The following is a 17,497-nucleotide window of genomic DNA, read 5'->3' on the forward strand; positions in this document are numbered from 1 at the left end:
TGACCCACGGCTGTATCTCCAGCCGCCCCCCTCGGCGGTCGACATAGTCAGTGCATTAAAAGGCAATTATTTTGCCAATTTCAAACATAAAGGTTTTAATGGTAACACAAATGGCTGAATCCCTCATTTTTAAAAATAAAGTTTAAGATTAGTTCCTGTATAAAAGCATTAATGTAATGTATGTATGTATGTGTTAGCCATCCCATTAAATCTTTTTTTATATTATTATTCTCGCATTTTGCACCACCCCCATCCAAAACTGCAAGAAAACGGTGCTTTTTCAGAAAAAGAGTTGCAATACCCCCAACACACTGGCCAGTGCAACAGTACAAATATCCTTATATTCTATTCTTGTGAGGACGTAAAAGTAACGCCGGTAACATGAGGTAACATTGCAATAATAATAAATTATAATATTTAATATTATAATAATAAATAAACGGGGTTTACCCTGTTTATGCTCTAAATAAACTCCTAGATAGATATGTATTGATTTATATAGCGCCATCATATTCAGCAGTGGAGTACAATGGGTAAAAGGGACATAATAAGTAGCGGACAACATAAAAATGTCCACATTAGGAGGGCCCAGCTCAGATGAGCTTCCGATTTAGATATTGCTTTTTTTTATTTTTTTTTGCTACTACATTTTATACTTAAATTTTACCTTTTCCGTTTATTTAGGATTACATGATGGCAGGCAGTGGAACTACAACTCCATTGTAACCATATGTAGAGTATTTTTTTTTTCTACTAGACCGTAGCCTGAAGGATGCTTGGAGAATAGAGAGAAATACCAGGGGGATGAAAGAGCAACATTCCCCTGGAGGGGCTGTTTAAGTATCCACCCCACCCTACCTCTTTCCAGCTTAGGGTCATTCATTGAGCACAGCAGTCAGGGAGGAGGGAGAGAAGCGAGCCTGCCAAATATCTGGTGTTAAAGGGTCTGGTACTATTGATTTATGGCGCTGAGCCCCCTCCCTCTCTCCCCACCTAGCACATTCAGCCCTCCCCTGGTAAATCCCACCCTCTCCTCTGTGTGCCCAAGCAGGGTCTTCACACATTTATAAGAAGCTTGTTGTGCTCTTCGTACTAGCAGAGCTCGGTTAAAGAAGTCTGTCTCAGGCAAAGCATAAGAATGGCAAACAGGAGAGGGGGACTGAAGCGAGGTGGTGTATAGGTGGTTAAACAAAACAAAACAAAAAAAAGGTAGGGAACGCATTGAGGACAGGAAGGGGACATTTTCGGTACAGATACAGAGGAAGAAATGAAAAAGCAAAGCGCGCGTAGAAGCCGAAGGCTACAGGTATAGCGAAGCTGAGGGGAGGAGGCAAAGCCTGACAGAATATTTCAAGTTCTTAGCGCCACAGGACAAGTTGAAACAAGGGTTAAATCCCTTCACACCGAGGAAGGGGGGGGAGAGAGCAGAGCACACACTGCTCCTTCCACCCCCAGGGCACACTCCCCCCTCCTGTGCTGTGTGCTTTGGAGAGGAAGACAGTTACCCCTGTAGGGGCACTGGGTGAAGCACTGTGTATTCAGTTGTGCTGGGTGAACATGCCTTTCCTTTGGCTTTTATGGATCCTTTGCAGTTACAGCTGTGCTCAGGACAGACCGTAAGTCCATTTTTCATTTTATCAATTATAGAAGGAAAAAAACCCACAAAAAACCTCCTTTGTATAGTTTGTTAAATGTGATACTCCTTGTCTAAACAGTGTGTGTAGACAATAAATAGAGGGATAACACACTACGTATAAGTGGAATGTAGAGATACAATGACCAGAATGTATACAGCAAGGTACTAAAAAGCAGACGCTGGACACACCGGCGGCCAGAAGATCTATATCTATATAGTGATGGAGCAACATGCAAGAAGACATGCTCACGGTTACAGTTACTGTGTAACATGGCTATAGGAACAATTTAACATATACTTAAAAAAACAAACATGAGCCGTAGATATCGAAAATATAATAACTATCAATTAACGTCACTAACCTCCCTCTGATTGTCTCCGCACTCCTAGACTGTAAGCTCTTCGAAAAACGATTACCTTTCCTAACGTATCCCTAGCTAAGCACCCCAGTTAAGTTATGTTGGATTACTGTACATATCATATGACTGCATTTATTGTACCTCCTCTTAATTATACTGTAAAGCGCTAAGTATATCTTTTAGGGACAAAAAAAGATGTAGGTACATACATACAGCATGCAACGGTGAGTGGAGTGTTACAGCTGACTATGCATTATGAAGGGTCAACCCTAGCGAGAATGGACCCAGTATATAAATGCATAGTTCATGTGGGATGTTTTGCTTTATACAGGGCTGGCATGATTATTCATAATGCAGGGAAGTCTAGGAGGTAAAATATTTAACTTTCAACTGCCAAATACATATTAATACTGAATATTCTGTGCGGATTTCATTCAGAAAAACAAAGACAACATTCAGTAGGCAACAGCATTTACATACAGGTAGAAAAGACATACATCTCATTATACTGATATTATTGCACGAATAAAGAGCACTGTAATAACACTGTAGCTACTGGAACAGCATCCAGGCCAAAATGACAATGCAGAGATAAGGCCACAGGATAACCAATACCATCATCGTAACACGCTCTGTAATGTTTGACACGCAGCATCCCGGACAGGGTAATTGCACTCAGATAGATAACATCCTGTTAAAGGAAATGGCGATAACATCAATGTAGTAAAACACAACTTTCAGGACAATGTTATTACGCCAGTAACTTGCTGGATGCAGTAATGGCAAGCAGCTGGATTTAATAAGTCAAATGTACCACCACACAGAGCGGTGTAATAGCAAGGGCAGTTGGATTCATGTGGATCTCATGTGCCCCTAAGGCACAGGATTTTTGGCGCCATTTGCGTCCATGTACTCTAGTAATATATTCAGAGGTCCTGGCCAAATGTTATTTTGGATATAGAATACGTGAGGATAGACTGTTGCTATGAAATGTACCTATTAACAAAACTTTATCCCAGAACACACATGCATACAACTCCAAGTCGTAGAATTACATTCAGTAAGATTAAAAGCAGAGTTTCCTCCTAGTGAACAAGATCATTATTCGTCTGCTGATTATTCCCACCACACCGGTATAAATCATTGTATTGAAACAGTTAATTTTGCTGTACATACATGGCCAACAAGATGTCGGGATTTGACCGGCAGATTTTATTTTAGTAAAAATTTGTTCCAGTGGCCAGTTGGGTTTTCTAGGAAACATTTGTGTAAAATCAGTATGTTATTATTATTATTATTAGTTATTGTTATTATGTGTGTCTCTATATCATACCCATTTTCCAGGAAAAGCTCTGTGTTTTTGTCGACAGGTGTCTGATCTGCCAGCGACTAATGTAAAGTCAGTCAGTCCATCCTTGTTAAATGCCATCCAAGTTTTTGATTTGAAAGCATACCTCTGCAAGGTCTTTATTCGGTTCGATGTGAAATTTACTTTTCCCAAATATTAGTGGCCTATATAGCTTTTGGCAAATACAGATAGCAAGAAAGTCGGTTGTATTGAACCATGGATATAACTGCATGTCATTCTATGTTCCCTCCTACACTGTCCTATTCGAATGTAAAGATGTCCAACCTTTGCAGTATTTCTTATTAGCTCAGGTTACCTTTGACTGTACTCATTTTATTACCCATCACCGCTCATTTTTCATGAAGAGAAGCTTTTTGTGCCTGCGTTATCAGGTCATGTGCCAATAAACATATAACTCTTCAAAAACAGATACCCCAAAAACCTGAAGAAAAAAAAATTTGGCTTTAACAACGAAACATTCATATAAATAGTTCTTTACCCATTACACATTTTAATTAGTATTAGCGTGCTATATAAAGGAGAGCAACATGGCATGGCAAAGTTATGGGTAGCAGATATCTGACCGTGGAAAAAGAAGATAATAGGAAGTCTATATATGATAGACAAACTGAAATGATATCTGTGTAAATCTACTGTACATCATGTTTCCTTTCTCTGAGAATTGAAATGATTATTACAATCCAGGTCGTATAACACCTTGGCAACGTAATACAATTACATTGCATTATGTACATAATAAAGTAATGGGTTTAACTTTAATGCCCGCAATAATGCAGCTATGCATCTAATCCTTCTTTTCCAAATACATTTATTTATTTATTTATTTATGCTACATTCAGAGTGTTACTGAGAGCTAATTTGTTTGTAGACGTTCATTTTTATGTACAATGTCTGTATAACAGGACCGCAATCATTTTATTTACACTGTCCTTGTAGTCTATAATATTTTTATCTTAAACTATGCACTCTTAAGAAGCATTAATTCTAACTCGGAAAGAACACATTTATCGATATGTCAGTGGTGGTAATGTAACAATAAATGCGAGGAATTCATATGATATTACACTCACATTAAATGTGATCGTTTTTTTTTATTATACTAGATGGAACACCATTTACACCCTAGATTCTCTGAGTTTATTTTGCTCAGTTGTCATCATATGCATTGCATTGTGTTAGACGTATGCTTTTTATTTGCTGTCTTGACAACCAAAAGTTTAACATTGTTTTCTTGGCTTTGAAAACAAGCCTGTCCCATTCACCCATGTGTATTCATGTAATTAGACACGTGCCAAACAAAATAGTCTCAAAATAGCACTAATGTTTAATGATTTCTGGAAATTCTACTTAACACAAGTTGACCATAATTATCCCATGAGGAAGTTATAATGCGTGTTTAATCAGATGGATGTGATTTCCAGGAGTGATGTCAGGAGTATTAACCTTAGTCATAGGCTGTTCTGGAGTTTGTTCCTGTCCCACGATTCCATTGTTCCCATATTTATCTCAGATTATGTACTTTGAAGTTGTGTGTTATGTTCATATGTTCTTATATTACATTCCTAAGGTGTCCACTATAGAACAATTTTTAGTTGAAACTCTACAAAACAATTATGTATACCAATCTCTAATTTCAGCGGCTATTTGATAGTGGCCCCGTCAGTTTTCCGCTCTGGTGTGGAGGAAGCTGTCAGCATCACCATCTTTAATGCAGCTGCAGAGACCAAAGTGCAGTTGCAGCTGGTGGTCAAAGGAGAAACAGTGGCTCACAGTCATGGGTCTGTGTTTGGTGAGTACAACTTTCAGAGATATAATGCATTGCTGCATGGGGTGATACAGAACAGCCTCCTATGTGAATTGGGAGTATATTAAATGATCTTAGGTATCCTGGTTTTTGTGGGAATGCTAGTAAAATATCAGTGTCCAGATAGCCTACATGTGATTGTTGTTACTGAGCATGTGCAAGAAGTATACTGCAGTTTGGTCCCTTGTTTCACTAGTGGCAGCTGGAGCAGGAGTTAAAAGAAATCTAACTCCTATACACATGCCGACTTCTATGTGGTGGAATGCACTGGGGTTCATGTTAAATTGACTCCACGTGCACTCAACGTGACAACAGGGCTGAAGTGATCCATAAGTCAATGAGATGAGATTCAAGAAATCGCAATTACTTGACTGTGCATTATGCAGAGCAGGTTTGGTCTATCTTTTAAAATAATATTGCTGAGTCTTTGTATGCAATTTTGCCATCTAGTGAATAAACACCATATCCTGACATAACAAAATGGAAGATGTATGTCAACTATTGCAGTTTTAGACTACTTGGCACCACCTTTTATTTAGTGCTGTGGTTATTACTTAATTGTGATATTTTATTAAATATTGTCTACTGTAAGTTGGCTGGCTTTCTGTACTTCATCTTTCATTGTTAATTTTCCTTTAAAATAAATCAATTGAAGAAAACACCTTGATTTCTAACAGCAAGTCGTAGTTAATAAGAGAACCCTGTTGTCTGCTTTGTCATAACACACTCAGTTATTAGTCCAAGTTGGTCTTTCAAAGTGTTTGAAAGTCTTTGGATGAAATTATTCCAAACCATATAATTTCAATTAATCTTTTTCTCTTTCCTTTCAGATAAAGGGACCATTAAGATTCAGGTGAGTCTATAAATCTATCCAAATCGACATGGTTTATGTGTATCACCTGCTTTAAGTGAACAGAATAATTGGGTCATAGTCGGTAACTAGGAGGAAACCTAATATAAGTATGTGTAACTCTGTACCTTTATTTTCTTAGTTGGCCCAATAAAATGTATCAACTTCGACCAAAAAGTAAATGGAAAGACGTATGCAACGAATATGATATTTTATAGACTCTGTGTACTGAAGTGTACATAGCAAAAAAATAAAAAAACTTTAGGTTTAGGAGCTGTATGATTTTCGCACCAGCTCTGGAGTGCGGTCACTAATGCCACTACGAGAGATTTTGCCTTCTGCAATATGGCGACACCCTTTAAAAAATAAACAGGTTCTCAAGAGGATCTCTCCAGACACTCCTGAGAACTCGGGGCTCCCCCAGGTACTGCATTCAGCCATACAAATCAATAGATTAGTAAAATAAAAAAAATTGGTAACACGTAAAAATAAGTTCCAACAACTGATTTTGATTTGATGGTGTAAATCGAATTGTCTGGGTTCAAAGATGTCCCAAAAATAGGTAATAGGGTACAAAAAATAAAATCAGTCATTGTCACAAACTATACAGTTTTTGTTAAAAGCTAAACATTTTTTTACAGCAACTAGAATGATTTCTCATCCTGACACATAGAGCCATAGTTAGTAAGATCAAACTTTTTATTTGAAATGTTTATCTACAGTTTAATGTAGAATTTTCCTTTACTTCTACCCTTCACATAGCTCATGACAGTAGAAATTTCTTGGCTAAACTGTGCTCTGATCTTTTAGGGTTGGGTGGGGTATATACCTAGTAGTTGCTTACATGTGTAGTTATACATCTTGTACAAGTAGTGAAACCACGATAGCAAACAATAGAATGACTCTGCTCATTGCTACACTTTTACTACTTCACATCAGATTTGTTCTCTATATATATAACCCCCAATGGTATTTGCTCATTAATTATTTTCTTATGTCAAGCTGTCTCTCTTCATCTGTATCTAGTGTGTGTGGTCATACTTTGCATGGTATTTTAACTTTATAAACAAACAATGTATGAAAACATATTGTCAGATTTTCCATTTCATTTTCATGGTGGAGTGTCCCCCCTAGGAGAGAGGTACAGGGAGAGGCACTCTTTACATGTGACATGAGTGTATATATTTGGCAGGAAGTGAGCAATAGGGGACCAAATGTAAAAGGAGGACGCCTTTCACACATTAGTCATGTTAGGAGTGGGAGTCCGGTGTCAGCCTCATGAGATGGACTATGGATATCCATTCACAAATCACATTAGCTCATTAAAAACCCCAAAGAAAGTTTATTTGTCCATCAATTCAGTGTAATGAGTTTTAAAAATAAACAATGCTGTAACAACCATAAGAAATCAATAACATCACATCCAGGAAGATGACATACAGCACAGAGGGAGATGATATAAAGCTCTATAAAGTCAAGAGAGCCTGTTGCTGGGTGGAGCTGCATGAGTCTTTGTGCATTATGAGGAACTTACCCTATAACAAAGTATGCACATGGAGACTCAAAGGTATTAAGTAAAATAAAAGAAGACATTCCTCCAGTAGAATACCACATACCAATCTCTTTCCCAGATGCACAGTGCCCTGTTTGGGCATATACAGTAGCATATCATGGTTGCCAACAGTCACAGTAATCAAGACACCCAGATAGCCCATGTTATTGGGACAATCCTGGCTGTGACATTCAGATTGAAAATTCCATTAGTTACTATGGTGATAACACTTCTTCTGAAACTGCGTGAGTTTTTTTAATATACCTTACTTTTTCAGGGCTCTTTTGAAGCAGAAAAGTTTGCTTCACTGTCCATGTATCCTTGCAGACGGAATAGAGTTTTGTCTTCTGCCATTATATTTCACCTTTATTTCCTTCTAATACATGCAGGTTCCTCATGGAATTCGAGGTCAAGCTCATCTAAAAGTTTGGGGAAACCGGCATCTGACTGACAATGGATTTATATTCCATAACTCTACCACAGTTACTGTGGATAGCAAAGGATCATCTGTATTCATACAAACTGACAAACCTGTATATAAACCCAAGCAGAAAGGTAAGCTGCAAATGTGCAAACATGTTGCTTTAAAATACCTACTATTTAAGCAATTTAAACCGTAGGGTTTTCGAAAAGGGAAGTGTCATTGACCAAAGTTTCATGGCTTCATGAAAGCTGTTGTATTGAAATATTTAATCATGCAGCTAGAAGGTGATGGAAAATGTGGTGACCTCGCTCTCCTCCATAAGAAGTAGTAACGAGCCACATGGCCAAGGACAGAAAGAAACGCAAATGAGATGAGAGAAACTGAGTGTGAGGCAGAGGAGCAGATAAAACAAACACTGAATTTTAGGTGGGATTCACCTCCCAGCATTATCTGTATATTATGAAGGGCCAATGCAGGGGATATTCTGTGAAATGGGATGAGCTGGGTCTTTATAATTCATGGTTAATTTCACTGCCAATAAGTAACAGTTCCACCCTTTCCCAAAAGGCTATTCAACAAACACGTTGAGGGTTATGTTAGGAGCCTAGGAAAAAAAAGGGTACAATCACCACTGGAATGTCCTTGTTGGTGGCTTTCCTTTATGTTAGAATTATATGTTGTATATCACACCTCCTGATATCTCAGATAAACAAAGAGAAGCACTTTTGTTTTAGGGAGTCTAGTTAGGGGCTTGGGCTGGGGGAGTCTGTGTATTATCAATTTATAATCACATTTTGTGCTATTTACATATACGTTACTGTGACTTTTTTAAAGCCATGAAATAAAGCGCTGCGTAAACTGTTGGCGCTATATAAATAAAAGATAATAATAATAATAATAATAATACTGTAAAACCATCATACCCACCAAACTGAGATCCAAAAATGGCCATCAGGGGAGGAAAGAGGAATTTAGGTTCCAAAAAGAGGCTGTCCTTCCTAAAGTGAGACACTTGGGAGATATGACACTTGGCCTCTCTTTTCTTTACAGAAAATGCCTCATGACATAATGTTTGCTTTTAACAGGGTATTTATAAAATTGCTATCAAGTATGTTTTAATTGTGAGAATTCATCTTTTTCCTGTGATATAAATCTTTGCACTCCACATGGCTGACCCAGTTCTCAGCTCAGGATTTCCAGATATTAATGCCTAATCACAAGTGTATCTGTCAATCGCACAGGTGTTGTGGAAAAAGAATGAGCCAGTGAATAGTTCAGCACAGCAGAACACTGATACAGCCATCTTCAAAGGCAGTCTATTATCAGCATTTTATATGATCCTATTAATGATTCAATTATACAAAAAGCCTAGCTTTTCAAATGTATTATAAAACTAGCATATAAAACTAGCTGATATAGTGTCTGTGACATAATAATATTAATAATAATATTACTTTACCTCTTTCAGTATTTTTGATTTCTAATGCATTAGAATAGGAATTCTAAATGAATTAGAAGACAATATGTGTTTTTAGAACAATTATACACTTGGCAATAATTGTATTTTCAATAGAACGGTCATCATTATAGTTTTCCTGTGCAGCAGACCGTGAAATGTATTGTCCAGTAATACTTGCCATCACCTCAATTCAGTGACGGTCCAACATGGACGTGATAATTGTATTAAACCTCCAGTAAACCTTAGCCAACCAAACAAAGCCAATGACTGCCAGATGTATCGGAGTTGTGGTATACACACAACCGGAGGTTCGCATTTTATTCCTTTTGTTTTTTAGACTATGATATTTTCAGGTATGCGAATTTAACCAATAAGTTTAGTTGCACAAAAGCACTTGTGAACATTGGTTAGAGATAAAAACAACATGATTTTCAGATGGACAGTCTTTTAGAAGAATATTTGCCTTTCACTTTACCTTTATTTTCAGTGAAGTGTATGACAGTACTGTTCAATTAAAGAGAAAAACATTTTCCACGAGTCAGGCTATATTTACAATTATAATACAAAACAGAAAACAAATGAGACCAAAATAGACAAAGACTCAAGATTTAAGGGATTGGAAGGCTCTGGGGTTCTTCTGCTTGTACACCCTTACCCACCTATCTTAAGGCCTGCGGAAAAATTCTAGCTAGTTGGGTGAGGGAGGAGGATACCACCTCATAAGTAATTTACTGTGTAAGTACTGTGTTCTATTTCAGAGACAGGCTAAGGATGATCTTATTGCCTACCTGTAAGATTCTAGATTGTGTGTTAATTAAAAAAAATAAATGTTTCGTCCTTCTAGAAAGGAATCTTGTTTTATTAAGTTTTGTCAGATTATGTATTTCATCTCCACAGTTCTTATCAATATGTATATGGTGACTCCTGATCTTCGTCCAGCCAGGGAAAAGGTACAGTTCCCATTACATTACTTCCAATTACCATTTATTTATATAACACCAGCAGATTCCATAGCGCTTTACAATCAGAGTTGATAGGATAAATTTAAAATCACAAACAATAACAAACTGGTGAAAAGGAGATGAGGACCCTGCTCTTGTAAGCTTACAGTCTAGTCTGTTGAGGGGAAAGTGAAACAGTAGGAGAGGACTGCTTGGATGAAGATGAGTTAAGTCAGGATGAGCTGTCGAGATTGTTGGTGGTTCAGGTGGCTAAAACAGTATGCTGGCTGAGAGTGTTATGAGGAAAGGTTGTATGTGTCTCAAAAGAGGTGGGTTTTCAGAGAGCTTTTGAAATTTGCATACGAGGGAGAAAATCTGGCAAAACGGGGAAAGGAAATTTCACAGAAGGGGTGGAATCCTAGATGCGTGAGTGGGAAGAGGTAATGATGGTAGAAAAGAGAGACAAAAGTCAATAGAGGAATGAAGAGTTGTATTTGGATAGCAGGGGAGATATATATACGGGGGTGCAGAGTTGTTAGGGCTCTGTAGGTCAATGGGCAGGAGTTTGATTTTGTGTTTGAAGGGTATGTGGATCCAGTGAAGCGACTGGCACAGAAGAGGAACTGTGCCAGAGAAATATTAATGTAGCTGCAGTGTTGATAGATTGGAGTGGTAGAAGGCAAGAGAGGGTGAGAGCCAGTTAGTAGGGAGTTGCAATAATCCATGGGATATCACAAGGTAGTGGATTAGTATTTTGGTAATTTCTTGTGTGATGAGTGGGCAGATTCTAGAGAGGTTTTTTTTGGTGAAGGTGGCAGGATTTGGTGAGTAACTGGATGTGAGGGATGAAGGAGAAAGCAGAGTCAAGTGAGAAACCAAGTGAGTGAACTTGGTCTGTTGGTTGGATAGTGGAGTTGTCAACAGTGATATAGATGTCAGGAATTGTGGACAGAGCGAATGGTGGGATTACCATAAACTCAGTCTTCGAGATGTTGAGCTTCAGATAATGCAATGCCATCCATAATGCAATACCAGAAAGACAGTCAGTAAGGCGAGGTACAAGAGATGGTGAAAGGTCAAGAGATATAGATTAGGGTTTCATCTGCATATAGGTGGTATTGGAAACCAAAAGGAAGATATGAGTTGTCCAAGCGAAGAGATCTAGATGGAGAAGAGTAGAGGGGTCAGGGTGCGATGTCATTGACACCATAGGGCACAATGTTATTCCTGATGGTATCAATTTTGTTTTTAAAATAGGGGGTGAGATCTTGGGCAGAAAATTTGGAAGATGAGGGAGGTACTGAAGTACAGAGGAGAGTGTTGTGGAGAACAGACATTTAGGGTTATGGGAAAGGAAGGAGATGAAATAAAATAGGTTTGTGTGAAAGATGGAGGGCCAATGTATAGGAACAGAGCCTAAGGTTGTAATGTGCAAAGTCTTCAGGTGAGCGAGACCTCCTCCATAGGCGCTCAGAAGTACGTGAACACAGTATCAGGAACTACCATATCTAGGACTGAGCCTATTATATAGTTATACTGAGCAGTGTCAACATTAGGACAGAAGGAGGTTGAGGAAGTGGCTGAAGTGTACTTGTGTATGGGTATTTGTTAGCTAGTGTGTAAAGGCAGTGTATGTGTATATATATGTGTGTAAGGGCAGTGTACATGTATATGTGTGTGTAAGGGCAGTGTACGTGTATGTGTGTGTAAGGGCAGTGTACGTGTATGTGTGTGTAAGGGCAGTGTATGTGTGTGTAAGGGCAGTGTACGTGTATGTGTGTGTAAGGGCAGTGTATATGTGTGTTTATGGGCAGGTGTGTGTAAGGGTTCTGGGAGGGAGGCTAACATTAGCCTTTTTCATAAAAAAAAAAATCTCTGCTGCTCTGGACTACTCTTCCAATGATTATGGTGGACACCTGGCTGGCTGAGACTCATGGGAATTTTTGTTCACAGTTAGTATCTGCATCTTTACTGTTGCTGCACTTCCCATGACGCTCAGCCGCATCATGGAAGCAGTATGTCTGGCTGAGCCTCATGGGAATTCAATTCAAAGTGTTGGTTAATTTTAATATGCATGACAGCTGACAAAAACAAAGTGTGTTTTAAGTTGCTATGCGAGCACAACATTGTAAAGTGCAATTGCTTGTATCGGTGAATTCCGCGAGACTTAAAAAAAAAAAAAAAAAAGTGTCCCCCTTTCACATTTTGAAATGTTGGGAGGTATGAAATAGAGTTGCGTTGATACTTCAGAAATGCATAGTGAAAAATGTTTCAAAAGACAACTTCTTTTAGAAAAACATGTCAAGATAAACTGGAAATACTGCAGTGTCTAATTAAATTGGATCTCATCATTCTTTTTCATCATATTGTCCCAATTACATAAAACAGAACATATTGACAGGGAGGGCATAAGCAAAAAATGGGTTAGGCTTTCACTCACATAAGCATGTTCTTTCATTAATACTTACTTTGTTTTGTTTTCTTATAGATTAATGCTTATATCCTGGTAAGTTGTTTTTTTTTGTTAATGGATTAATAAACTATAGTTTGCAGATACTATACTTCAAATTTTAAGTGTGGATTATTAGAGCAAATTCACTATTCTAAGGCTAGTCTCTGAACCCAACTGAGCTGAGTCCCGATTGATTTCCACAGGATCTGGACCCTGCAGCAAATCCTGCGGGGTCCCAGGAACAAATGTGATGCTGCTAGAGTAAACTGGCAAGTAATGCATGTACCTGAATTGATAATCTTTGACTGTTATCTAAGAGTTATCTTACCCTTACCCTCAGTGAGTAGATCAAGACATAATATTTTACAAGAATGAAGGATTTCAGATTCAGAGATATTTAGTCATCTGATGTGAAAGAGACAATTAGCATTCTTAAACATACAAATAACAAGTAAAATTATGTGTCCTTTTGTGTAATAAGGGGGACTGAGAAACTGCAAAGGTGCAAAAGGTACTAGCAGGTGGATCTGCTACGAAATAGCTGACTGTCTTTCTCATTACATGTCATGCCTTTGAGCAAGCATAAAATTTCAACATTTTATGTTCTTTCCAGGACCCTCGAGGCTCTAGGATTATTCAGTGGAATGATTTGAAACCAATCTGTTGTGGTGAGTCGAATTAGTACAAATTATTTAGTCTGAGGTTTAATTTTGTGGAAAAATAGGACATAAAGTAAACTGAATTATAAAAAAAAGTTAAAATCTCACTTTAAAGTTAAAATCTAATCTGGTATTTTAATCGGCAAACCTGGGCACAGTTTTAAATCATAGTCTACTCATATGGTAGGGAGAGCTCTCACCATTAATTACAGACAGTAATTCCAACCAAGCATTCTCAATTTACATAGTGTCCTATCCAAAACATATTTCCGCAAAGAAAAAGGATAGAAAAATCTGTAAAAGCAACACAAGATCCAGCATGTTAAAAACACAACAAATGTTTTGGTAGTGATCTACAATCTTTAAATCTGTGCAAGTCATTCTTTGCTCCATATGCCCCTTGCCAGCTCTCCCTTGGCACCAGATGTCTCTTACTCAGGTTTTACCAAAGTTGATTTATGGATTTGGTGTAAAGCAATAGATGCATTTTGTTGAAAATTAGTGTTTTGCTTACTCATTGGCAGTAAAGACCAGGAAACAAATAACATGTTTCAGGCATTGACTCATACTGGTGTACACTCAACTTAATGTGTGTGTGAAAAGAAGAATCCTGGTTTATTTTCCTTGAAGCAAATATTATTTTTATTATTATTTCATTGCATGCAGGCTTTGTAGACTGGTATTGTAATTCTAAAATTTTGCTTTGTTGATTTTGGTCCCACCAAGGGAACATTACTGATTCCAATACACATTGAGAACCACCAGTTCAAGTTATTAATACAAAGTGAGGGAAACATGCGTTTGTCTGACTTTCCACAGACTTTCATCCCAATAAGCGTCTGTCACTATAACTCTCTCATCTTTGTCACCCAGGTGTTGTTAACATGAGTTTCCCTCTGTCCGACCAACCTGTGTATGGGGATTGGTTAATATTTGCAGAGACACAAGGTCACATCTACAACAAGTCATTTGCAGTGCAGAAATATGGTGAGTGAATTATACATTTCTATAAATATATGCTTTCTGAAATTGCAAAAAATGTCATGTGTATACAATAGGAAAAGGGATGTTCTGAAACCCTGTCTTATATTGGCTACATACATTTCTCGTTGTGGTCTTCTGAGTTCTGAAGTACACAAGCTACATACTCCAACTCAAATATTTCCTGAAATTCAGGTTAAAATAACTACTTATTACTTTATTTTCAGTGTTACCAAAATTTGAGCTGGTCATCTCCCCGCCACCATACATTCGGGATATTGGCACCTGTGAGAAGGGTTTTGTTACAGCAAGGTGAATACATTCTGCCGACTGAATGCCTTTACTGCCTTTACTGTTTCCCTTTCGCTAAACACCATATCTTTCTTGTTTACATTTTACACTAATTATCGTTAAGCTATATATCATTAAAGTAGCACAAATACTTCTATAGTCCACACGCCATCTCTCATGTTCTATCATCCTCAGTCTGTCACTTCTTGTTCCAGGTACACATTTGGCAAGGCGGTGGGTGGCATGTTGATAATCAATATGACCGTTACCGGAGTTGGGTACTACAGACATGAGATTGGACACCAAGTTCTCAAGACAATGGAGGTAAGTTTGTTACATTGTACATTATACAGTCTCATGCACTGTGCATCAGAAATGGATGGTTGGAAAGGGCATGCGGGAAGGAGAGTATTCTGCTGTCACAATATTACATTTTGGAACGTATGCATTTATCATAATTGATATCACTTTACAGAACATTTAGGGCATGTTGCATTTAGCATGTTATTCCATAGATATGTATATTGGCTTATACAAGGCACTTAACATTGTCATTGATTTAAAAAAATAAATAATATATATATATATATATAAATATATATATATTTTATCATACTCTTTAAAGAAGCTTCTGACCAAATGTAGCTGACATTGCATTATTCCACCAATTTCAGATTTATGGCTCAGCTGAGTTTGATATCTGCGCCAAGGACATGATGCCAGTAGATTTTCCTGAACATTTTAGAGGGGCTGTGAATATTTGGGCTACAGTAACTTCAGTGGATGGCAGCAAACAAGTTACCTTTGATGACACCACCCTGGTTCAGAAGCAACTGATTGACATCAAATATACCAAGGACACACGCAGACAATTCAAACCAGGCTTGCCCTACCAAGGGAAGGTAGGGATTGGGGTGTGAGCCTGATGGGAAATTGAGTATGTGTACTTCTCGGGGGGACTGAATTACTGTCTCCTACTACTAGGTTTATAATTGAGATTTTCTAGATTATGTGTATAAAGTAATAAATCTTGTCACTGGGAGTGTTAAATTATAATTTAATCTCTTTCCTACCATAATAAGATTAAAGCAGATCTGTGACTTTATCCAAGTTATTGGTGGCTCAGGCAGCCATTGTATGGGTGGAGGGGTTGAGAACAGAAAGAGTTTAGGGACAGGGAAGAGTTTGTAGTGCAGTCCCTTCTACAGGCTGCCACCTACACCTGCTTCCATAAAATTAACATTTGATTTTTTTGTAAACTCTAACAATGGCATTAATCGACAAACAAAAATCCCAAGCTATATATAGTTTTGGTTGAGAAATAAAAAAAAAAATGTAATGCTGGCAGTTCCCCTTAAAATCATGCCATTTAAATTGCCTAAATAAGCTCATTTCAATACACCAAGCTTAACAAATACTGGAATTGTCTGTTGTGATTCTTAGGTGGAAGTAATATATCCTGACGGCAGCCCTGCAGATGGTGTCAGTGTGCGCATCAAAGCTGAACTCACCCCAAAAGACAATGTCTACATCAGTGAGCTTGTGTCCAAAAATGGCTTAGTGGAGTTCCAGATTCCATCTATCCCCACGGGAGCCCACTATGTGTGGCTGGAGGTAGGTCAGTAGAGATTGTTTATCTGGTTTAAAGAGGAAAACTTGTGCAAAGTTGTACAGTCAAAGTGACACAATCACCATAGTAACTGCTGACCTGGACACACTTTAGATCTAGGGAATTATGTCTAAAAAGAAAAGCATTCTTCTCACCATATCAGCCAACTAAATGTGGCTGCTGCTAGGACCATCCTATTGTTTACCAAAGCATAAATATCACTTTTCAAACTCTATGGTAGTATTGGCAAATGACCAGTTTCTGTATTATAAACTTTATGCGATTCAACTTTACATCTGAAATCCCAGTTTCTGAACTGTACATAAACCACATGTCAGTAGAGATTCTGGAATGTACACTGTTTAGAGGTTTTTGAAAGAAGAGAAAAAAGGGCTACTTATGTTAAAAATACATTTCTGTAAAAATTACCCTATGACTAAATTACCTATGGCCAGCAATAAAGTAGCCTCTTTTAAGAGTAAACATTGTCAATATAAAGATAAATGTTTGATTAAGATGTGAATTTTGTTGCCTTGTTCTTTGCAAGTCTAAAGTAACAGCCATCGATGGTAAACCAGTAGGTGACCAGTATCTGCCCAACTATTTGTCCATAAGCAGCTGGTACTCTCCAAGCAAATGCCACCTTCTACTACAGCCTCCAGAGAATCCATTGCTGGTGAGTACAGTGAGACAACATATGAAATCATTAATCTTGGGAAATATGTATAATGGACATTGGAGTTTTCTGGATACTCATTATGTGTTATTGGTAAAAACATAAGCAGCCATCCCCGTGAACAAACATTGGCAGGAAACTAGATCATACTGAAGAGCACTGTATAATATAAAAGTATAAATTAAAAAAAATATTACAAATGCACTCGCAAATAAAATTGCACCTCAAGTCCAAAAGCAGCTGATAGAGTATGCAGGCTACCAGTATCACTTTAACAGAAGGTATCAACAGATTGAAGTCTCAGAAACCATCAAAAGGTATCAGCTGGAATCTGGAGCAAAAACGCTGCATACATCAACCATACGGATCTTTTAAAGCGCTTTCCACAAAGATGCTGGATTAGTGCCTCTAAAAATCATTGGATGTCACCCTCAA

The 17,497-nt window shown here is 37.9% G+C and overlaps 1 protein-coding gene across 1 annotated transcript in view; it reads left to right on the forward strand.

Moving 5' to 3' along the window:
• The first annotated feature begins 381 nt into the window (after positions 1-381).
• Positions 382-17,497, forward strand: part of LOC149289506 (C3 and PZP-like alpha-2-macroglobulin domain-containing protein 8) — a 62,688-nt gene continuing 45,572 nt past the window's right edge. Inside the window, exons 1-13 of the mRNA XM_089490553.1 lie at positions 382-386; positions 5,002-5,153; positions 5,999-6,021; positions 7,960-8,125; positions 10,351-10,403; positions 12,883-12,900; positions 13,460-13,514; positions 14,379-14,492; positions 14,714-14,798; positions 14,993-15,101; positions 15,452-15,679; positions 16,221-16,391; positions 16,934-17,062. Of these exons, the coding sequence (XP_089346679.1) occupies positions 382-386; positions 5,002-5,153; positions 5,999-6,021; positions 7,960-8,125; positions 10,351-10,403; positions 12,883-12,900; positions 13,460-13,514; positions 14,379-14,492; positions 14,714-14,798; positions 14,993-15,101; positions 15,452-15,679; positions 16,221-16,391; positions 16,934-17,062 (1,308 nt within the window). The remainder of the gene's footprint in view (positions 387-5,001; positions 5,154-5,998; positions 6,022-7,959; positions 8,126-10,350; positions 10,404-12,882; positions 12,901-13,459; positions 13,515-14,378; positions 14,493-14,713; positions 14,799-14,992; positions 15,102-15,451; positions 15,680-16,220; positions 16,392-16,933; positions 17,063-17,497) is intronic.

This window comes from Sceloporus occidentalis, unplaced genomic scaffold (assembly GCF_023333645.1).
Source record: "Sceloporus occidentalis isolate IW3139 unplaced genomic scaffold, rSceOcc1.0.p SCAF_45, whole genome shotgun sequence".
Classification (NCBI taxonomy): Eukaryota; Metazoa; Chordata; class Lepidosauria; order Squamata; family Phrynosomatidae; genus Sceloporus; species Sceloporus occidentalis.